At 41.2% G+C, this 24,353-nt stretch overlaps 3 protein-coding genes across 3 annotated transcripts; 1 reads left to right on the top strand and 2 right to left on the bottom strand.

Annotated features, from left to right (window-relative positions):
- Positions 1-3,301: 3,301 nt before the first annotated feature.
- LOC112164169 lies at positions 3,302-3,766 on the bottom strand. Its single transcript, XM_024300400.1, has one exon. It carries the CDS (start codon positions 3,764-3,766, stop codon positions 3,302-3,304), a length of 465 nt encoding a protein of 154 aa, XP_024156168.1.
- Positions 3,767-13,969: 10,203 nt separating this feature from the next.
- On the top strand, positions 13,970-14,434 carry LOC112164168. The gene has a single exon (XM_024300399.1). It carries the CDS (start codon positions 13,970-13,972, stop codon positions 14,432-14,434), a length of 465 nt encoding a protein of 154 aa, XP_024156167.1.
- Positions 14,435-20,311: 5,877 nt separating this feature from the next.
- Positions 20,312-20,776, bottom strand: LOC112164167. The gene has a single exon (XM_024300398.1). The coding sequence runs from the start codon at positions 20,774-20,776 to the stop codon at positions 20,312-20,314; it is 465 nt and encodes a 154-aa protein (XP_024156166.1).
- Between the last annotated feature and the right edge of the window lie 3,577 nt (positions 20,777-24,353).

Genomic DNA, 24,353 nt, shown 5'->3' with positions numbered 1-24,353 from the left:
TCGCTCCTTGGAGTGTAGTCTTAAGCAGGATTGGCCATATAATCCACTTGGGTCTCTACCCGCTAGTGCAACGTTGGTCTGCTCATCCTTTGGGTGACTGGCCTTCTGATCCATGGTGGATCTGCCTAATCTTTTTCTTGCTTTGGTTTTTTGGTTTATGTTGGTGGCTAAAGCTCCTCTCCAGGTGATAAGCTATGGAGATTGTTGCACCTTGTTGGTGTATTTGGATTTAGGTTTCTTAGGCGTTCTTCAATTTCTTGCGGTTGCATCATCCAAGCTCTCTGACTTTGGTCGAATCGTCATCGTTCATGCTGGTTTGTTTTGGTTCATGGCGGTGCCATTACTTTGGCGTCTCTTTCTCTCTAAGGTTGTTGCTTGGGTATTTTGCTTTTGGTCCTGCCTAATTTGGACCTTGTTGTATTAAAAAAAGAAAAACAAAGAAAAAAAAACACAACACAATGGGCAATAAACAAGAAAAACAAGGGAAATTATTTTGTGGTTCCGGACTATCATGTGGCATTACCATGTGATGGTCCGAACATGTAGTGAAATAAACTATTAATTTCATATTCCATCTACTATTCACTGTCGAGCAAACCTAGGGTTTGAGCATAGAGATTGACGGCGACAGATCAGATTTAGCAGAGGCGGGATCTCTAGTTGTCCAGCAAGGTATTAGGGTGAGGCAGGGAAGCAGGTATGCGGCTTGGAGCAGGTATTCGAGTTTGTTGTTTTGAGGAGTAGAAGAGGAGTTGGCGCGACTTTGATTGGCTGAAGAGGAGGCTTCTACTGATTGCGGCGGCGGTTGGAATCGAGATCAAGAGGAATCTGGGTTTCTAATTGGTCGCTCAGTTTGGCCGATTGTGGTTTTTTGATCACTCAATTCCGGCCTTGATCGAGTTGCTGATCTGTGCTTGGTCACCGAAGGAAGGTGGTACTGATGCTGCGTTAGAGGGGTCGTCCGCCAGAAAGCATGGCGGCGGCGGTGACGACTAGCAGAGGTAGACTAGCTCCTGCTATTACTTTCTTGGGGAAATGATCATTTACCCGATTTTAGGCTAAAAATTGCCCACTTGCTCCACCAACTGTTTTTTAAACCCATTTACCCAAAACACTCTAAGGGATTATTTCCCCTTTACCCAATTAATTCTTTTTAATTTTCTTTTGAGACTTTTTTGCCCTCTCCTTCTTTTTCACTTAGAGGGAGAAGTCATCCTCCACCTTGCCGGCCTCCGACGACCGGTGACCGGAATCCGGCGACCGGTGACCGGAATCCTATGACCGTGACCGGAATCCGACGACCGGTGACCTGAATCCGGCAACCAGTCCATAATAATATCCAGTAACCATATTATTGCCCCCCAGTAATCATATTATTACCCCCCAAAAATCATATTACTGCCTCCCAAAAATCATATTATTGCCTCCAAGAATCATATTATTTCCGTCCAGTGAATTGTAAACTCCCAAAACCAAAATGAATACACTACAGACACAATTGATCATATTATTGCCCCCCAGTAATCATATTACTGCCCCCCAATACGCATAGTATTGCCTCCTAATAATCTGATTATTGCCTCCAATAGTCATATTATTTCCGTCCAGTGAATTGTATAAACTCCCAAAACCAAAATGAATACACTACAGACACAATTGATCATATTATTGCCCCCTAGTAATCATATTATTGCCCCCCAATACGCATAGTATTGCCTCATAGTAATCATATTATTGCCCTCAAGTGAACCAAAATGAATACACTAAAAACACAATTGATCCATTTATATGTTCAATTTTACACGTTAACTTTTTTTTCCTTCACCATTCTCGGAGTTCACACTGTAAAAAAAAAAAAAAAAAAAAGATCTGGGCACCTAGAATTGCTCTGGGCACCAGATCAGAATGACTGGGGAGTGGGGACGAATCGGACCGGCAGATCTTGAACTCGATATCGGACAGGCAGGTCTTCAAGCTTTGGGCCGACGAGCTCGTCTCCTGCGGCTTCTTCCTCCACCGCACCACCGCCGACCTCAACCTCAACCACCTTGAGTCTTCGTCGCCGTCGGGTTACCCATGGAAGACCCGGCCAAGATTCGGATCGAGAAACAGATATGAGTTGTCCCAAATCCGCCAGAAAGGTTTCATCATCGTCATCGGCTTGCCGGGCGACGACTTCTGCAGTGAAGTCTTCACCGCCCTGGATCGGATTCTTGGGCTCCGACGCTCCAACGAGGAGGAGGAGGTGTGTGAGAGAGAGAGAGAGAGAGAGAGAGAGAGAGAGAGAGAGAGAGAGAGAGAGAGAGAGAGAGAGAGAGAGAGAGAGAGAGTCTGAGATAGAGTCCGTTAGGAGGAGAGAGAGAATTTTGTACTTTAATAATTTGATTGGGGGTGAAAATGTCATTTGTGATTAAATTGGGTAAATGGGGTCAAAAAACTCTTGGTGGAGCAAGTGGGCATTTTTTAGGTTAAAATTGGGTAAGTGGTCACGGCCCCTACTTTCTTAGATTGCCCCTGGACTAGGCCTGGGAATGGGCTTATGGGCTTGGTCTCAAGTTTGGGTTGTGGGGCCTAGCAAGAGATTGCAAGAGCTCTGACCCTTTTAAAGGGCAGGAGCCCGTAGTTGTGGTCTAGTTATTTTTTTACAATAAATGTTTATGCTGATAAGGATATCTCCACGAGCTTTCTGAAAGTGCCTAGCTTTAGCGTACCACAATTGCGTGCTCAGCTTCTGAAGGTAGTTAGTTAGATTGCTTGCAAGGCGAGATATGTTTTGTTGGTATAGACTACTCTATGTCATGATTGTCGAAACAGAGTAGTCGTTGTGTATTAATCTTATCTATGAATCAAGAGACATATAATATGTATGGTCTCTTTTATAACAAAAACAAATGTGATGGTTCGAGCTAATAATATTATTCGAATTTGATGGGAACCGTACATATGGTCAAAAATTAAATTAAAAGAGCAATAAAAAAATAAATACAAATCACATGGATCAATGACATCAATCCAGACCATCACGTGTATCATGCTCCGGGACCATGTTATAATTTCCCACATAGTACAAGGTTCAAATCATGAGTTTGTTCACTATGTTATATTATGTCTTATTACTGTAATATATTTCATTTTTTGTTTTTCAAAAAATAAAAATAAAACAAAGAGTTTCCAAAGGGCTTCAAAATTTTTGGACATCGTTAAATTTAACATGATGACAAAAAGAAGCTCCCAGTTCAATATATTGTAATTAACTAATTTGTATGGATGGATTACATGAGCTAGTGTGCAATAAGATCAATTAGAAAGGAGAAGGAGCAACAAAGGCACATGTTTCCCAAATCTGCTCACTTCTTGGCAGTATCTCAGAAGCTTTTTCTTTTAGTTCCGGACGTGAGAGCAGAGTTTTCACTGACCGAATGTGACAATCATATCCCAAATGCAGAATGGCTTTGCAATTATCCGTAGTGACAGGTTCGCTTTTAAAAATTTTGGGCAAGATCTCTTCAGCATAATATCCTGTAATCTTACGTACACATTCATCTAACTTCTTATAAGATTGGTTAGGAGGCAACACATATTGACCGTTTTCATCATTAATGACAAAATTGTCAACCTGGATGCCAATAGGGCTCGCCGCAACATCCTCAGAAATTTGATAAACAACCTCATATTCTTGAGCTTCTGCAAATGATGACATGAATAGTGCTACACTTACTAACACCAAACCTACCTTGACAAACACATTTTGATCAACTCTAGCCATTCTTAAAGCCAAACGTGCAATTTGTGCTTAATTAACTGTGCTAATGCAAGGTTGTTTTGTTTGATGTTGGACAAAAGGTTTTCAGTGGTTTATTTTATAGTGCTTTCATGGGTTGAGTTAATCCGATTCCTCTTTATTGTTCGGTTTTGCTTGAATTGAATGATCTACTTTATTGTTCGGTTTTGCTTGAATTGAATTATCTACGTTCCTTATTGATTTCTTAACTCTTGGGTTTAATTACCGGTCAAACTATAACTCAACCAATTAGATTTAAACTTTCTGCTATGTTGGTTTTCCTATATATTGTTATGGTTTTAACACAATCGTCTAGTAATCAAGTAATCATCTCAACAAATGCAATAGTCTTAGACGATCTTAGGAACCTCATTGCAAAAAAGGAAATTGGTTTTTGCAATTGTTTCATTCAAAGCTCTCTTTACTTTTCACGGAATAGACACAAAAAAACAGAGAGTGACCCGAAAAAAATTGCAAGTTATTTTGCTCTAGAATATAAGTAGCTGAAAGGGAAACAATGGTATATCCCGATCTGGTGGCGTTGCAGAGGAAGGACTCTGTGCTACGAATCTGTCTAATTCACTATGTGAGGCGAAGGGCTTGGGCTCGGAGGGAGTTTCGGTTCTCGCCAGAGTTGTCTGTAGAGCTGGAGTTTCAGTATGAAAGATGCCATGGGATCTGTAAGGACTGTGGTTTCTTTTATCATGTTGGTGCGGATTGCGACAAGGGTTTGGTGTCGCCGGTGGTTGCTGGGCCGGTGCAGGTGACTGTCGTCCGAGATGGCGACGCTCGTGGTTCCCAGGCCAACTGGAACTGGTTTGGATCCTTAGGGCCTGGTGGAGGTTGAGGCTCTCGGAGCTGGTGCTGCGATCTTCTTGGCGTGCGGGAAACGCAGGCAATCCTAGTTTCAAACTAGGGTCAACTGTGGGGCTAAGAGGCAATGGGCCGTGTGGGCCTGTGGGACAGGCTGCTGGGCTCAATGAAATTATGGGGTTCGAAAAAAAGATTTTGGGCTTGCACAAATCACGTGAGGATGATTGGGCTGAGGCTGGGAAGCGGTTGAAGTTGGCAGTTGGGCCAATGGATTTTGGTGACGGATTGGTGGAGGTTTCTGTTGCTGTGGGAAAGGTGCCGAAGAAGAAGGGTCGTCCTCATGGTCATCGGAACAAGCCCAAGCCTGTACCATCTCTGGAGATGGCTGTCGTGGAGGAAGATACCCCTCTCCTAGAGGGTTAGGTTTGTTGACCTATATTGGCCTTGTGGAAGCTTTTGTTGTGATACTTGCTGCGGTGTACACCATAATGGTCTTAGGCGTCAAAGCGGCATGATGGTTGCTTGCATGGTGTTGTGTAGGTCTATGCTTTTTCCTTGCTTTCCCTAATTTGTTTTCTCAGTTTGGATTTTGCTTTTGGACTTTTAGTTCGGTTTTTGCTTTATTTAGATTCTGTATTGCTCTTTGAGTTGTACTATGAAGGATTTTCGGATCCTTCTAGCTTGACCGAGTGAGGTCGTTGTTATTAATGGAACCAGATTCCGTTTCCCTCAAAAAAAAAAAAATGGTATATCCCGATGATGGGAACGGATAGTCAAGTACTCCCTAGGACTCAAAGATGACAGGTTATGGATTCATCAACCTGATAATTCTTTTGCTCTTGCTAATTTAACAATGCTACACTTGCTAGGACCAAACCCACCATGGCAAACACATTGTTGTCAAACCGGGCCACAATTGAACACAATTGTAGTTTTAGTAATGCGTAGTTTTGTTTGATGTTTGAAAAAGGTTTTCGATGGTTTTACTGCTTTCTTGGGTTGAATTCTTACCCTTTTTATTGTTCAGTTTGGCTGTCAATAACCAAATGTTTATGGCTCCGTGGCTTCTGTCCAAATAAAGGATCCCCAAATAAAATGCCCTAGTCCTTAAAAGCTTAACCAAGATTTTCTTGAAATTCCCTGACCACACTTCAATTTAGGAATTGTCTTTTACTTGAAATCTCATATAGATGAGCTTAACACCCTCATTCTGAATGAAACTTGGTTTTCGGAAAAACAGCTTGCAAATGCAAAGCTTTATAGGCCTACAATCTTTCCCTACATTTTTGTTCTGCAATTTCATTTATCCACCAAAAATTTTATTTGTCTGGCCACTATCATTTAGAATTAATGAATCTGCATCTATTATTTCCGCAAAGAAACCATGAAATCGATAATTTTTTTTTCCTGAATCAATTCTAAGCTGGATTGTGAATTTCATTCATCACACGGCAGAATGACCATTACATTCCCCGCTGTCATATATAGACAAACAGTTAGATGTGGTAGCTAATACCGATAGTGGTATGTAGGAATAGGCATAGTGTCATATACATCTATAGACATCTATTGCTCTATGATTACAAATATCTTGAATCATTTTTTAGTTCTAATCTAGAAGATTTGCTAGGACGCCTGAAACAAGATAAATATGGTGCACAAAACAAAAGTGCATAGGTCCCTAAAAAGGAAATTATTGGAAATAAATAAGCTAAAAACTATCTAAAACCATAACAAACCTGTGAAGCCCTAAGAGTCCAAGCCCAAAGCCCAGAGAGGATCAGCTCAACCCCAGCCCAGTCATCACTTCGTCCCCACACCAATTGCATTGAACAACACAGCTAAAAACCATCCTCACCGCTAGATCCCCCTTCGACGGAAACGCCACTTCGACAACCTAAAAGTTTCAAACGTTAAATATTCAAAGTAGATCGGAACCCGACTAGATTCAAACAACCTGAAAGACATTCAAAATGTCCCAGCATCACCAGAGGCCGATGTCTCACATGGAATTGATGAGGAGCAAGAACCAAATCCATCCCATTATGTCAAAGACCGCCCCTGTAAGCACAACCACCGCGCCTTAGAAGTGATAACTAGAAAAACCAATGCCAAAAACAATCCAGCCAAAACTTTGAGCGTAGCACTCCCAAAGATCCATCGCTAAGCACTAGTATCCAAACACCCATTCGGCAGCAGACCCACACCATTGGCCTGCCTAAACGTCACGGCCGCTGCCGGACGAGTAGTAATCCGCAGAAGTTGACCCTCTTTTCCTAAGGTTTTTTAGAGCATCGATATGAATCACAAGAATACTATGTCATTTATTCACTTTCTCCCAATACTTACGAATAAGGTGGCAAACGGGCCGCTAGGGCAGAGCACGGCACAAGCCCTGCACATTTAAAAGCGGCCTGGCATGACATGAGCCCGTTAGTGACCTGGTATGACCCAAACACGTTATTCTAACTGGTCGGGCTACGCCGAGAAACATTGGCCTAATGACCTGGCTTGTCCAAAGCCTGTTATGGACCCGACACGGCCCGAGCACGACGTATTGCAGGTCGCCGCCTAGCCCGTTTCTATAATGTAATACTTTTTAATAATATAAAGATAATATATAATTTGTAAACAATAAACTTATAACATTAAATTTTAAAGAATAGTTTTCATGGTACATGTAGCAACTATTTAATGAATATTTTTCGTTTCTATAGTATAATATTTGTTATATTTTTTATAATATAAAGATAATATATAATATATAATTTATAGGCAATAAACTTATTACATTAAATTTTAATGAATAGTTTCTGGTAGTACATGAGTTACAACTCGTATTTATAATACCGGGCTCGACTAATTTTAATTTTCGGCACGATACAAAAGGTACAACCCTTTTATTGGCCCGACACGAGCACGGCTTGGCACGTTGTGGGCATAGGTCGTAGGCCGGATTGGGCTTAATGTCTTAGTATATAGGCCGGCCCGAAGCCCCATTAAGTGGGTTGGGATGGCATGTTTGCCACCTCCACTGACGAAACATAAGAGATATTGATCAATCGAGAATTAAATGTACTTCAATAAATGGATAGTTATGACAACATTTTGTCTTAAGTGATCCATCAACTATTTAATACTCATGAAAAACTGAAAGAAGATCTCAAATGGACAATCTCTTTACATTATGTTTTAAACATGAACTATTCAAATAATGAAACTGTAAAATAAGAATACGTTAATGCCCCCCCAAATTCAATGCGTTCTTATTCTGCTAGCTCCATAGAATTTAGATTCTATTTCGTTCCTGGTGGTCAGTACCTATAGCCTAATATGGTTGGGCTTAAAGCTAGGAAAGAAGCAAACACATATTGACAACTTGGAGCTAGCTAGCAACAATAATGCATGTTTGTGAAAAGCTTCTTGAGGATCGATGACACATATACTGTTCGGATCAAACTACCTAGCCAGAAGATTTTACCAATTCAAATTCTGTGATATACTGAATGAAACTAGTTTGATGTTGTTAACGTTTGGATCCGTTGGGGATCTAATTAACGATAAGTAAGAGAGAGAGAGAGAGAGAGAGAGAGAGAGAGAGAGAGAGAGAGAGAGAGAGAGAGATTGACACAAGATGTATAGTGGTTCGTCTCCCGCCTTAGCGGGAAACTACGTCCACTTGAATGTGTACTAGTGTGTCGAGCCTTGCGGCCCAACAAGATTACAAGAGATGTAATGGTCTTGTGAGTAAGTGGGAAGGAGTCTCCTTTTATAGGGGAAGGAGGCTCCCTCATTTACATTTGCTTAGATGTGGGACTCAAAGTTACTATTCTAGTCTAGAAAAGCATATTGTGGAGGCAACTTGGCAAGGCCGGGAAGGTGGCTTCCCGGCGACGGATTTGCGACTTCCGAATACCGTAGCGTAGCTTGAACATAGGGCTACAAGATGCATGTCTCGGTTGGGCCTCACCATGGCTTGTGGGTGTCCCAAAGAGGGTGTTGCTTATGCTTGGTGATGTAGTAAATACTCCATATTGTTGGAGGTATGTACAAGTCCCCGAAGTCCCCAAGTAAGAGGAGCTTCTTGGTTGGGGAGTTATAACCACGAAGTCATCAAGCATAAGTAACCGGGCGGCACGGAGCCCCTACAAGTCCCCGAACTGCGTAAGCAAGAAGGGACTCGTTAACCTGCACAACAAAGACAAAAAACAGGCATATGTAGAATGCTCGTTGCATTGGGTAACAAATGTGAGTTGCAATGATATGCGTTGGCATATATGCACGTATGGGGTGCGTGATACATGTTGATGTATACATGCGAATGGCGCCGAGTACGATCAATTATGGCGTACAAACTCGAGAGTGCGTATGGTCGTGGATTGCATATGATAAATGTAAGTTGTATGAGCACTGCGAAGGTAAGCATTTGTAATTCGTGAATGATGAATACGTGAACGCTTGTGTTTGCTTGGTTGTCGCTCGTATTAATGGAACGAGAAAAGAATTCAATTTGTCGTAAGTGACAAATGGTAGAAGAATTCAATGTTCCATTAACGTGTGGTGTGTCGAGTAGACATGAGCGTAAAGCTCGAGGATTGCCGGGAAGGCATGAGCGGGAAACTCGGGGTTGCCGGGAAGGCATGAGCGGGAAGCTCGGGGTGCCGGGAAGGCATGAGCGGGAAGCTCGGGGTGCCGGGAAGGCATGAGCGGGAAGCTCGTGGGTGCCGGGAAGGCATGAGCGGAAGCTCGGGGTGCCGGGAAGGCATGAGCGGAAGCTCGGGGTACCAGGAAGGCATGAGCGGAAGCTCGGGGTGCCGGGAAGGCATGAGCGGGAAGCTCGTGGGTGCCGGGAAGGCATGAGCGGAAGCTCGAGGTGCCGGGAAGGCCGCTGAGGCTTTAACGGGTAGCTCGAAGGTGATGCCCTGAGGCATGAGCGTGACCGTTGCTAATTATGCTGGGCTGTATGTACAAGTCCCCGAAGTCCCCAGTCAAGGAGGGTGTGCTCGCGGGTTGATACCAAAGCGTAGCTTTGTGCCGTATATCAAGCATAATTAGTGCTAGTGCGTCGTCCGTCTAGAATTGGTTGGAGCGAACGCTTTTGCCCTTTCGGGTGGGCCCCTGCTAGGCCCTGCGAGGAGTCCCCCACTCCTGGCTATAGACCTCCGGATGGTCGAAAAATTGTTTGATGAGGGGAGCTGCGCGGAGCAGAGGGTGTTGGGTAGCGAGCCCAATCTTAGATACCCAAGCGTCAGGGTTAACTGCCGGATCAATGGCTGCCGTGGGCTGTGTTAACTAGTCCCTTGCTGTTTTCTCGAAGGAGAAAAGCTTGACTGCAATGCCGCGTAGCGGTCATTGTCATTATGAGGCGTTGCCTTACCGCTTGGCGGTGACCATAGACTCATACAGTGTGTATTTGTATGAAACATGGCAAACAAAATAGAGCAAGTAATAAAATTTTGTTTGAGTGTCCCACATTTATTTAATTTTGCAATTAAATAGAAGCATGTCATGTGCAGGCAGTACTTGTAGTGTGGATGCTAATAACATTTTGTATTTTTGTAGGAATGCTTAGAGATCGTTGAGATCGGTATGTGAAGCATGGCATATCTAGTGTGTGAGATCTAGAAAGTGTTGCCAAATCTACGAAATGTTGTAGGCATGCTTAAAAGTTTATGGAAGCATGTATAGTCATGGCATCGGCGGTAGCTCAAATTGTAAGAGCGTAAAGATAAGAGGAAGGCACTTATCTTATGCCGATTTGAGGTTCATTTGCTTGTGGCGGATAAAATACTTCGATAATGTACGTCAACTCGTAGTTGCGGTTGAATGCTCAATAGAAATAGTTGAATTTCCTTCAAACAAAATAGATGGTTAATATGTAGATTTGTAAAATCAACATAAATAATTTGCATGTATTTTGATAAGATGTGAAGCAAAGTGTATAAGCAATCTAAGATGAATTGCAATTTGGCCATGTTAGATGGACTAAATGCATGCTTCATGTAATCATTTTTGAAGTGTTAAATGATTGTTAAGTGCATTGATCGGAGAAGAATGGTGGAGCACTTGAGTAAGGCCATTAAAAGTGAAGCATCAATTAAATGTATATGCTCAAGCCTAGTGACACACATGGGTAGGTAGTAGATGCCCAAATTGTAGTGCTCGTGCCTATATGATAAATATATAGGAACTGAGCGCAAAGTAAGTGCCATATCAATCTTATACATAGCATATTTTGATAGCTTAGTGGGGCCATGTGTGTAATGTGATGGAACATGCTTTAGCAGTCAAGCATTGTAATTAAACATACAAAGATAAGCTAGTGATGCTTTAAGTTACGTGTTCCATGCAATTAAGTATATATTTGTATATAGCCTACAGTTTTGTCATCTTTGACACCATTACGAATCACATGCATGTAGCCCTTAAGCTATAAGAGCTTATGTGTTAAGCGGTACTGGGATGGATTGTGTACCGGGCAAGTGTACTATGGTACTGATACGTGGTATCATATAATTAGGTAGGCTAGCAAATCAAACAGAATGTGCTGGAAATATGCATGGCATTGAGACCTGTTTTTAATGACACATTCGTTTGGGAATGAACTGATCATCATGCATGATGCCAAGACACAAAGCCATTTTGAAAATATCATATTGCTTAGTTGATACATATTTATGCTTCAGTTGACCAGAAAACACATATGTGCATATATGTAAACATGCTATCATGGACTCGTAAGCATGTGTAGATAGCATAAGTAGACATCAAAGTATATATAGCTCGGAGATATATAACAGCAGACTTATCTGGTTCAAGTATTGCTCTGAAATGTGCAGGGAGAATGCGATTTCACAGAAAGGAGCATGAGATGCTTGGTCGGACAAGAACTCTGGGTGCCCAGAGAAGAACATAGCCATCCATGGGTGTCCAGAGCATATAAGTGGTTGCTGGGTTTAGTGATTTGCAGCGGTGATGTCCCAACGGTGAAGGGTGAAGCTCGGGGATGCCCAACGGTGAAGCTGCTCAGCGGCGGCCGGCGGAGCGGAGCCTTGCTGGCGGTTGTGGCTGGCGGAACTGTGTGTAGCGGAGGCTAGCGAAGAAGGAGGTAGCCAGCTAGCGGAGGCTGTTCGGGCCATGGCTAGCGGTGGAGGTGTGCTCGTTGAAGTTTTGCCGCTGGGATTTGCTAGCAGGAGATGGTCGGTGGACTGCGCTGCACATGGTGGTGCACCAAAGATTGGCGGTGTACAGTGGGGCGGAAGATTTTCCGTCCGAGGTTGGCTAGCGATCCGTTTCAGGCGGAGGATTACCTACTGGTGGTAGCAGTAGAGCTTGCTGGCGGTGCCTAGCGGAGCGGAGGAAGTTGGGCGGTGATGCCCTAGTCAGCTGGAGAAAAGCTTTGGCCAGCGTTTTGTGTCTGGCGGAGGTTAGCGGTTTCGGTGCCCGGGGAGGCGTTGCCAGTGGAGGCAGCTCGGCGGTGGTGCCCAGCGGAGGCAGCTTGGAGGCCCGTAGCGCCTGTTGCTGGTGCGTTGGCGCTGCTCTTGCTGCTTACTGAAGATGACTAGCGACCTTAACGCAACGATTGCATATTGATGATGCTGACGCTGAACGACGAAAGAGAGTTCGCTGGTGCCGCTGATGGATATCAGCGGAGGATTTTGCCGCTGAATGTTAGGGCGGTTGGTGCAAGATGTGTAGCGGAGTTTTTCGTCCAGCGGAGCGGAGCATTTGGTTAGTGGCTCTCTTGGACAGCGGAGGAGCTTGATCAGCGGAAGAATTTTTTGCTAGCGGTGGTCCGAGCCAACTGGTGGTCTGCTGAAGAAAATTTTGTCAGCGGTAGTTTTGACCGGCGGAGATGTTGTCCAGAGGAGGTCGTCCAGCGGGGGTTGATCAGTGGACAAGGCTCGAAGTTGGCAGGCCGCTAAGATTTCGATTATTGATCGACGCTTGACGGGTCGCAAAGGGACCTTGCCTGGAGGAGGTTTGCTTAGCTGTTGGCAGTGCGTCAAAGACTTTGGAGGTGTTGCTGTATAGTGGTCGATACTTTGGTGGTAAGTGCCGTTCAAACTTTGCCTTGCCGTAAAGCCTGGCGGAGGCCCAGTGTGGTGGAGACTTGGACATGACCGTGAGCTCAGCGGAGGGATTGCTTAGCGGAAAAGCCTTGCTGGCGGAGGATGGAACGAAGAAGAAGGAGGGTGGCCAAAGGAGATCTCTGGGTGTCCAGAGAGAATTGGCAGCAAAATTTTTTTTTTTTTTTTTGTTGCCAGCGTTGACCATACCCTTCCAGCGTTGACCAAGCATTGACCGGCCCAAATGGGTCAAAGTTCGTGGTAGGTGACGAAGCCTTTGTGTGTCGGCTTCCCACAGACGGCGCCAATGTTAACGTTTGGATCCGTTGGGGATCTAATTAACGATAAGTAAGAGAGAGAGAGAGAGAGAGAGAGAGAGAGATTGACACAAGATGTATAGTGGTTCGTCTCCCGCCTTAGCGGGAAACTACGTCCACTTGAATGTGTACTAGTGTGTCGAGCCTTGCGGCCCAACAAGATTACAAGAGATGTAATGGTCTTGTGAGTAAGTGGGAAGGAGTCTCCTTTTATAGGGGAAGGAGGCTCCCTCATTTACATTTTCTTAGATGTGGGACTCAAAGTTACTATTCTAGTCTAGAAAAGCATATTGTGGAGGCAACTTGGCAAGGCCGGGAAGGTGGCTTCCCGGCGACGGATTTGCGACTTCCGAATACTGTAGCGTAGCTTGAACATAGGGCTACAAGATGGATGTCTCGGTTGGGCCTCACCATGGCTTGTGGGTGTCCCAAAGAGGGTGTTGCTTATGCTTGGTGATGTAGTAAATACTCCATATTGTTGGAGGTATGTACAGATGTAATGGTCATTATGCCATGTTATGAATGAAACTAGGGTCAACTGTGGGGCCTGGTGGAGGTTGAGGCTCTGGGAGCTGGTGCTGCGATCTTCTTGGTGCGCGGGCGATCCTAGTTTCAAACTAGGGTCAACTGTAGCACTAACATCACTTGATTAAGTGATACTGTTAAACATCCCACTCTTTTAATAACATAAAAGAGTGGGATGTTTAACAGTATCACTTGATCAACGCATGTTTAGCAATAACATTGCAAGTAACATTGCAATTCCAACCTATCATAGTATCATATATATATATATCCATCTAGGATGAATAGTTGTAACCAAACATTGTTTCACTTGAGTAAACGTAAATCAATTCAATAAAACAACTTAAACATTAATTGGGTTTGAATGAATTCATGAATGGAAGCACAATATAAAAACACGAGAAAAATGGCAAAGATTTAATTTCCTCCGACATTTATCTAAAGTTAGTTGTCTTCAATTTAACATGGCAAGATTAGTCATGGTTGGTTTGGTCTTTGCAAGTGTATCATTGCTCCTGTCATCTGTAGCAGCTCGAGTTCCTGATTATGACTATCTACCCGATGAGTCCATTACCCGTACTAGCTTTGAAGATGATGAAGCCTACGCTCCAGTTACGATCGAGTATGGGTTTCCACCAGAGCCGTTCCGTGGATATTATGACAATTTAGACCAATGTGAAGACAACGTCAACCTAAATTGTGTTAAAGAGATTTACCGCAGTATGTTCAAAACCGAGCCTCTTAATAAGAACTGTTGCAAGAACCTTGTGCAGATGGGATATGGCTGTCACAGTAGGTTAGCGAAACTTGTGAACCCGAGAAATAAAGCAAAAGCTTCCATGGCATTGGCTAAGAGTGTGCAGATTTGGCAAAAGTGTGTCTCAGTTGTTGAAACTGGTCGATTCCCTGCTGTTCCTGCTCCTTTCTAATCTCATCTTGTTGTATATCAGTATATCACAGAATTTGAATTGGTAGAATCTTCTGGCTAGGTAGTTCGATCGGAACAGTATATGTGTCATCGATCCTCAAGAAGCTTTTCACAAACATGCATTATTGTTGCTAGCTTGCTCCAAGTTGTCAATATGTGTTTGCTTCTTTCCTAGCTTTAAGCCCAACCATATTAGGCTATAGGTACCGACCACCAGGAACGAAATAGAATCTAAATTCTATGGAGCTTGCAGAATAACAACGCATTGAATTGGGAGGCCATTAACGTATTCTTATTTTACAATTACATTATTTGAATAGTTCATGTTTAAAACATAATGTAAAGAGATTGTACATTTGAGATTTTAATTCTTTCAGTTTTTCATGAGTATTAAATGGCATGGTTGATGGATCACTTAAGACAAAATGTTGTCATAACTATCCATTTATTAAAGTACATTTAATTCTCGATTGATCAATATCTCTTATGTTTTGTGACTAGAGGTGGCAAACATGCCAGCCCAACTCACTTAATGGGGCTTCGGGCCGGCCTATATACTAAAACATTAAGCCCAATCCGGCCTACGGCCTAAGTTCACAACGTGCCAAGCCGTGCTCGTGTCGGGCCAAAAAAAGGGTTGTACCTTTTGTATCGTGCCTAAAATTAAAATTAGTCGAGCGCAGTATTATAAATACGAGTTGTAACTCATGTGCTACTAGAAACTATTCATTAAAATTTAATGTAATAAATTTATTGTCTATAAATTATATATTATATATTATCTTTACATTATAAAAAATATAACAAATATTGTACTATAGAAACGAAAAATATTCATTAAATAGTTGCAACATGTACCATGAAAACTATTCTTTAAAATTTAATGTTATAAGTTTATTGTTTACAAATTATATATTATCTTTATATTATTAAAAAGAATTACATTATAGAAACGGGCTAGGCGGCGACCTGCAATACGTCGTGCTCGGGCCGTGTCGGATCCATAACGGGCTTTGGCCAAGCCGGATCATTAGGCCAATGTTTCTCGGCCTAGCCCGACCAGTTAGAATAACGTGTTTGGGTCATACCAGGTCGCTAACGGGCTCATGTCGTGCCAGGCCGCTTTTAAATGTGCAGGGCTCGTGTCGTGCGCTGCCCTAGCGGCCCGTTTGCCACCTTTATTCGTAAGTATTGGGAGAAAGTGAATAAATGACATAGTATTCTTGTGATTCATATCGATGCTCTAAAAAACCTTAGGAAAAGAGGGTCCACTTCTGCGGATTCCTACTTGTCCGGCAGCGACCATGACGTTTAGGCAGGCCAATGGGGTGGTTCTGCTGGCGAATGGGTGTTTGGATACTAGTGCTTAGCGATGGATCTTTGGGAGTGCTACGCGCAAAGTTTTGGCAGGATTGTTTTTGGCATTGGTTTTTCTAGTTATCACTTCTAAGGCGCGGTGGTTGTGCTTACAGGGGCGGTCTTTGACATAATGGGATGGATTTGGTTCTTGCTCCTCATCCATTCCATGTGAGACATCGGCCTCTGGTGATGCTGGGATGTTTTGAATGTCTTTCAGGTTGTTTGAATCTAGTCGGGTTCGGATCTACTGGGAATATTTAATGTTTGAAACTTTTAGGTTGTTGAAGTGGCGTTTCCGTCGAAGGGGGATCTAGCGGTAAGGATTTTTTTAGCTGTGTTGTTCAATGCAATCGGTGTGGGGACGAAGTGGTGACTGGGCTGAGGTTGAGCTGATCCTCTCTAGGCTTTGGGCTTGGACTCTTAGGGCTTCACAGGGTTGTTATGGTTTTAGATAGTTTTTTAGCTTATTTATTTCCAATAATTTCCTTTTTAGAGACCTATGCACTTTTGTTTTGTGCACCCTATTTATCTTGTTTGAGGCATCCTAGCAAATCTTCTAGATTAGAACTAAAAAATGATTCAAGATATTTGTAATCATAGAGCAATAGATGTCTATAGATGTATATGACACTATGCATATTCCTACGTACCACTGTCGGTACTAGCTACCACATCTTACTGTTTGTCTATATATGACAGCGGGGAATGTAATGGTCATTCTGCCGTGTGATGAATGAAATTCACAATCCATTGGCCCACAGTTTTTAGTGCCAAACATTTTAGATAAATGTCGGAGGAAATTAAATCTTTGCCATTTTTCTCGTGTTTTTATATTGTGCTTCCATTCATGAATTCATTCAAACCCAATTAATGTTTAAGTTGTTTTATTGAATTGATTTACGTTTACTCAAGTGAAACAATGTTTGGTTACATCTATTCATCCTAGATGGATATATATGATACTATGATAGGTTGGAATTGCAATGTTACTTGTAATGTTACTGCTAAACATGCATTGATCAAGTGATGTTAGTGCTAAACATCTTACTGAACTTATAGTTTTTCATTCCGCTGTGTCGCGTCCCATTCTTTTATGTTATTCTTACATCGGTTTGAAGATCTGATATTTATTTAAATCTCTAGATAATCATCTCTTTTAAATTTAGATACAAAACTAGCTACACTTTTTTATTATGATTGAAATTACCTTACACTTGTTGCACATAGAGCATTTTTAGCAATGCTAGCCATTTTTGAGTCAAATTTTAGCTAAAGTAGCTAAAAAGTCATTTTACAAATACGTCTGCATCAATGCACTATATTTTAGCTACTTTTGAATTTATGTTATTTTTTAAATAAAGATTAATTAGTTTAAATGTATTTATAAATTACATAAAATAATTTAAAATGAATGTTTTAAATTATAGAGAGTCTCATCTCGCTCTCTATATTTAGGAGCGAGATACCTAAAAGTTGTAATTGAGAGCTATTTAGAAGTCTGGTGCAGCTGCTAAAATAGATGAAAAACTAAACATACTTTCCAAAATAGCTAAGGAGTTAGAATAGAAAATCTCCTAAAGATGCTCTTATTATTTACAAAACACTTTTTATTTCCCTGAGTTTCCTTAGAAAATTATTGAGCATATGCCAAATAAAAGGTAGAAGTTTAGTCTTGTAAACCACCACAGGTGGTGGAGTTGGTAAAAGTCTCTAAGCGTGGAACTCTCACACCTTGATTCAAATTCAGTTAACACTGATTGAAGTTTAATTCCTAGTTTATCTTTTGTGGCTAGGGGGAGGAAGCGTTTTGACATGACCTCCCGACACGGATTAGTCTTTGGCCTATAAAGCCGTTGAAGATGCCGTGTCATCTCGATCAAAGAAAAAAAATATTAGTCTTTTCATTTTTTAAGAAAGATACTGTTAATTACAATGTCAGATATTTAACTAAATTCACCATCACTTTTTCTACAAATTAACTGCGAACTGAGAAATTTAAAATGCACTCTCCACATTATTTCTTCATAGGTGTTGGGGGATTTGTATGTCTCACAATTCAAAGCACACCTCTTTGTTTTTGAGAGGCAAATAACTTCTACTATAATAAATTCAAAATATATATATATATATGGAAGAGATCACCAAACATTGTATAGAGATGGCTTAACCTCTTGCTCTTAGTTTCTCCTTCTTCACGTTGAGAGTCGATGGCAACTGTCTCTGCCTCTATGGGGCGCTTGTGCCTGGGTTTCATACTTAATTGGAGGTGTTCTCTTCTTTTTCTCACTCGCTTGCTTTTCCTTTTGTTGTGTCGTTGTGCATTGTTGTTTCTCTCCTCAAGCCCAAACTGCCTTTTTCTATATATGTTGTATTTAGTTCTCTTGATTTGTTTCTCTTTAGCACTTCGGGGCAGCTCTAAGGGTGTGGGGTGGGTGCTGCAGCACAAGGCCTTCAAAAATCGAAGTCTTCCAATTTTGTGACACCTCAGTTAAATTGTTATATATCTTGGAAATGTTACAATGGATTAGAATAGTGGTATAGTTCTGATGGCAGATTTGATGTGTTATTTATACTTTTTCGGGGCTGATTTTCATTCACATTTTCTCACTAGGCCTCTAAATGCTCAGGTTCAGCCTTGTTAGCACAGTTGTTCTCGTAGCCTGTGATCGTTTTCCTTCAGTCCCTAATTGTGTCTTCGCTCCTTGGAGTGTCGTCTTAAGCAGGATTGGCGATATAATCCACTTGGGTCTCTACCCGCTAGTGCAACGTTGGTCTGCTCATCCTTTGGGTGACTGGCCTTCTGATCCATGGTGGATCTGCCTAATCTTTTTCTTGCTTTGGTTTTTTGGTTTATGTTGGTGGCTAAAGCTCCTCTCCAGGTGATAAGCTATGGAGATTGTTGCACCTTGTTGGTGTATTTGGATTTAGGTTTCTTAGGCGTTCTTCAATTTCTTGCGGTTGCATCATCCAAGCTCTCTGACTTTGGTCGAATCGTCATCGTTCATGCTGGTTTGTTTTGGTTCATGGCGGTGCCATTACTTTGGCGACTCTTTCTCTCTAAGGTTGTTGCTTGGGTATTTTGCTTTTGGTCCTGCCTAATTTGGACCTTGTTGTATTAAAAAAAGAAAAACAAAGAAAAAAAAACACAACACAATGGGCAATAAACAAGAAAAACAAGGGAAATTATTTTGTGGTTCCGGACTATCATGTGGCATTACCATGTGATGGTCCGAACATGTAGTGAAATAAACTATTAATTTCATATTCCATCTACTATTCACTGTCGAGCAAACCTAGGGTTTGAGCATAGAGATTGACGGCGACAGATCAAATTTAGCAGAGGCGGGATCTCTAGTTGTCCAGCAAGGTATTAGGGTGAGGCAGGGAAGCAGGTATGCGGCTTGGAGCAGGTATTCGAGTTTGTTGTTTTGAGGAGTAGAAGAGGAGTTGGCGCGACTTTGATTGGCTGAAGAGGAGGCTTCTACTGATTGCGGCGGCGGTTGGAATCGAGATCGAGAGGAATCTGGGTTTCTGATTGGTCGCTCAGTTTGGCCGATTGTGGTTTTTTGATCACTCAATTCCGGCCTTGATCGAGTTGCTGATCTGTGCTTGGTCACCGAAGGAAGGTGGTACTGATGCTGCGTTAGAGGGGTCGTCCGCCAGAAAGCATGGCGGCAGCGGTGACGACTAGCAGAGGTAGACTAGCTCCTGCTATTACTTTCTTAGATTGCCCCTGGACTAGGCCTGGGAATGGGCTTATGGGCTTGGTCTCAAGTTTGGGTTGTGGGCCTAGCAAGAGATTGCAAGAGCTCTGACCCTTTTAAAGGGCAGGAGCCCGTAGTTGTGGTCTAGTTATTTTTTTACAATAAATGTTTATGCTGATAAGGATATCTCCACGAGCTTTCTGAAAGTGCCTAGCTTTAGCGTACCACAATTGCGTGCTCAGCTTCTGAAGGTAGTTAGTTAGATTGCTTGCAAGGCGAGATATGTTTTGTTGGTATAGACTACTCTATGTCATGATTGTCGAAACAGAGTAGTCGTTGTGTATTAATCTTATCTATGAATCAAGAGACATATAATATGTATGGTCTCTTTTATAACAAAAACAAATGTGATGGTCCGAGCTAATAATATTATTCGAATTTGATGGGAACCGTACATATGGTCAAAAATTAAATTAAAAGAGCAATAAAAAAATTAATACAAATCACATGGATCAATGACATCAATCCAGACCATCACGTGTATCATGCTCCGGGACCATGTTATAATTTCCCACATAGTACAAGGTTCAAATCATGAGTTTGTTCACTATGTTATATTATGTCTTATTACTGTAATATATTTCATTTTTTGTTTTTCAAAAAATAAAAATAAAACAAAGAGTTTCCAAAGGGCTTCAAAATTTTTGGACATCGTTAAATTTAACATGATGACAAAAAGAAGCTCCCAGTTCAATATATTGTAATTAACTAATTTGTATGGATGGATTACATGAGCTAGTGTGCAATAAGATCAATTAGAAAGGAGAAGGAGCAACAAAGGCACATGTTTCCCAAATCTGCTCACTTCTTGGCAGTATCTCAGAAGCTTTTTCTTTTAGTTCCGGACGTGAGAGCAGAGTTTTCACTGACCGAATGTGACAATCATATCCCAAATGCAGAATGGCTTTGCAATTATCCGTAGTGACAGGTTCGCTTTTAAAAATTTTGGGCAAGATCTCTTCAGCATAATATCCTGTAATCTTATGTACACATTCATCTAACTTCTTGTAAGATTGGTTAGGAGGCAACACATATTGACCGTTTTCATCATTAATGACAAAATTGTCAACCTGGATGCCAATAGGGCTCGCCGCAACATCCTCAGAAATTTGATAAACAACCTCATATTCTTGAGCTGCTGCAAATGATGACATGAATAGTGCTACACTTACTAACACCAAACCTACCTTGACAAACACATTTTGATCAACTCTAGCCATTCTTAAAGCCAAACGTGCAATTTGTGCTTAATTAACTGTGCTAATGCAAGGTTGTTTTGTTTGATGTTGGACAAAAGGTTTTCAGTGGTTTATTTTATAGTGCTTTCATGGGTTGAGTTAATCCGATTCCTCTTTATTGCTCGGTTTTGCTTGAATTGAATGATCTACTTTATTGTTCGGTTTTGCTTGAATTGAATTATCTACGTTCCTTATTGATTTCTTAATTCTTGGGTTTAATTACCGGTCAAACTATAACTTAACCAATTAGATTTAAAATTTCTGCTATGTTGGTTTTCCTATATATTGTTCTGGTTTTAACACAATCGTCTAGTAATCAAGTAATCATCTCAACAAATGCAATAGTCTTAGACGATCTTAGGAACCTCATTGCAAAAAAGGAAATTGGTTTTTGCAATTGTTTCATTCAAAGCTCTCTTTACTTTTCACGGAATAGACACAAAAAAACAGAGAGTGACCCGTAAAAAATTGCAAGTTATTTTGCTCTAGAATATAAGTAGCTGAAAGGGAAACAATGGTATATCCCGATATGGTGGCGTTGCAGAGGAAGGACTCTGTGCTACGAATCTGTCTGATTCACTATGTGAGGCGAAGGGCTTGGGCTCGGAGGGAGTTTCGGTTCTCGCCAGAGTTGTCTGTAGAGCTGGAGTTTCAGTATGAAAGATGCCATGGGATCTGTAAGGACTGTGGTTTCTTTATCATGTTGGTGCGGATTGCGACAACGGTTTGGTGTCGCCAGTGGTTGTTGGACCGGTGCAGGTGACTGTTGACTCTTCGTCGTCCGAGATGGCGACGCTCGTGGTTCCCAGGTCGACTGGAACTGGTTTGGATCCTCCGGGCCTGGTGGAGGTTGAGGCTCTGGGACCTGGTGCTGCGATCTTCTTGGCGCGCAGGAAATGCGGGCAATCCTAGTTTCAAACTGGGGTCAACTGATATACAACAAGATGAGATTATAAAGGAGCAGGAACAGCAGGGAATCGACCAGTTTCAACAAATGAGACACACTTTTGCCAAATCTGCACACTCTTAGCCAATGCCATGGAAGCTTTTGCTTTATTTCTCGGGTTCGCAAGTTTCGTTAACCTACTTTGACAACCATATCCCATCTGCACAAGATTCTTGCAATAGTTCTTATTAAGAGGCTCGGTTTTGAACATACCGCGTTAAATCTCTTTAACACAATTTAGGTTGAAGTTGTCTTCACATTGGTCTAAATTGTCATAATATCCACGGAACAGCTCTGGTGAAAACCCATACTCGATCGTAACTGGAGTGTAGGCTTCATGATCTTCAGAGGTAGCAGGGATAATGGACTCATCGGGTAGATAGTCATAATCAAGAACTTGAGCTGCTGCAGATGATATGAGGAATGATACACTTGCAAAGACCAAACCAACCATGACAAATCTTGCCATGTTAAATTGAAGACAACTAACTTTAGATAAATTTTGGAGGAATTAAATCTTTGCCATTTTTCTCGTGTTTTTATATTGTGCATCCATTCATGAATTCATTCAAACCCAATTAATGTTTAAGTTGTTTTATTGAATTGATTTACGTTTACTCAAGTGAAACAATGTTTGGTTACATCTATTCATCCTAGATGGATATATATGATACTATGATAGGTTGGAATTGCAATGTCGTCACTTGCAATGTTACTGCTAAACATGCGTTGATCAAGTGATACTGTTAAACATTCCACTCTCATCCCACTCTTTTATGTTATTCTTACATCGGTTTTAAGATCTGTTATTTATTTAAATCTCTGAATAATCACTGCTTTTAAATTTAGATACAAAACTAGCTACACTTTTTTATTATGGTTGAAATTACCTTACATTTGTTGCACTTAGAGCATCTTTAGCAATACTTGCCATTTTTAGTTAAATTTTAGCTAAACTAGCTAAAGTCATTTTAGAAATACGTCTGCATCAATGCACTCTATTTTAACTAGTTTTGAATTTATGTTATTTTTTAAATAAAAATTAATTAGTTTAAATGTATTCATAAATTACATAAAGTAATTTAAAATAAATGTTTTAAATTATAGAGAGCCTCATCTCGCTCTCTATATTTAGGGGCGAGATAGCTAAAAGTTATAATGGAGAACCATTTAAAAGTCTGGTGCAGCTGCTAAAATAGATGAAAAGCTAAACATACTCTCCAAAATAGCTAAGGAGCTAGAATAGAAAGTTTGCTAAAGATGCTCTTATTATTTACAAAACACTTTTTATTTCCTTGAGTTTACCTAAAAAATTATTGAGCATATGCTAAATAAAAGGTAGAAGTTTAGTCTTGTAAACCACCACAAGTGGTGGAGTTGGTAAAAGTCTCTAAGCGTGGAACCCCCATACCTTGATTCAAATTCAGTTAACACTGATTGAAGTTTAAATCCTAGTTTATCTTTTGTGGCTAGGAGGAGGAAGCGTTTTGACATGACCTTTCGACATGGATTAGTCTATGGCAGAGGTAGACTATCTCCTGTTATTACTTTCTTTGATTGCCCTGGACTGGGCCTGGGAATGGGCTTATGGGCTAGGTCTCAGGTTTGGGCTGTAGGGCCTGGCAAGAGATTGTCAAGAGCCCATAGTTATGGTCTTGTTGTTTTTTTTTACAATAAATGTTTATGCTGAAAAGGATATCTCCACGAGCTTTCTGAAAGTGCCTAGCTTTAGTGTACCACAATTGCTTGCTCGGCGTGTGAAGTTAGTTAGTTAGATTGCTTGCAAGGCGAGATATTTTTTGTTGGTATAAACAGAGTAGTCGTTGTGTATTATTCTTATCTATGAACTCGAATTTGGTGGGAACCATGCATATGGTGAAAAATTAAATAAAAAAAGCAATAAAAAATAAATCAAATCATATGGATCAATGACATCAATTCGGACCATCACGTGTACCATGGTCCGGGACCATGTTATAATTTCCCAAATAGTACAAGGTTCAAATCATGAGTTTGCTCACTCTGTTATATTCTATCTTATTACTATAATATATTTCATTTGTAGTTTTTCAAAAAAAAAAAAAAACAAAGAGTTTCCAAAGGGCTTAAAATTTTTAGACATTGTTAAATTTAACATGATGACAAAAAGAAGCTCCCAGTTCAATATATTGTAATTAACTATTTTGTATGGATGGATTACATGAGCTAGTGTGCAATAAGATCAATTAGAAAGGAGAAGGGGCAACAAAGGCACATGTTTCCCAAATCTGCTCACTTCTAGGCATTATCTCAGAAGCTTTTTCTTTTAGTTCCAGAGGTGAGGGCAGAGTTTTCACTGACCGAATGTGACAATCATATCCCAAATGCAGAATGGCTTTGCAATTATCCGTAGTGACAGGTTCGCTTTTAAAAATTTTGGGCAAGATCTCTTCAGCATAATATCATGTAATCTTACTTACACATTCATCTAACTTCTTATAAGATTGGTTAGGAGGCAACGCATATTGACCGTTTTCATCATTAATGACAAAATAGTCAACCTCGATGCCAATAGGGCTCGCCGCAGCATCCTCAGAAACTTGATAAATAACCTCATATTCTTGAGCTGCTGCA

Source organism: Rosa chinensis, chromosome 5 (genome assembly GCF_002994745.2).
Source record: "Rosa chinensis cultivar Old Blush chromosome 5, RchiOBHm-V2, whole genome shotgun sequence".
NCBI lineage: Eukaryota > Viridiplantae > Streptophyta > Magnoliopsida > Rosales > Rosaceae > Rosa > Rosa chinensis.
The sequence above is the reverse complement of the archived record's forward strand: the minus strand, read 5'-3'. Positions and strand labels throughout refer to the sequence as shown.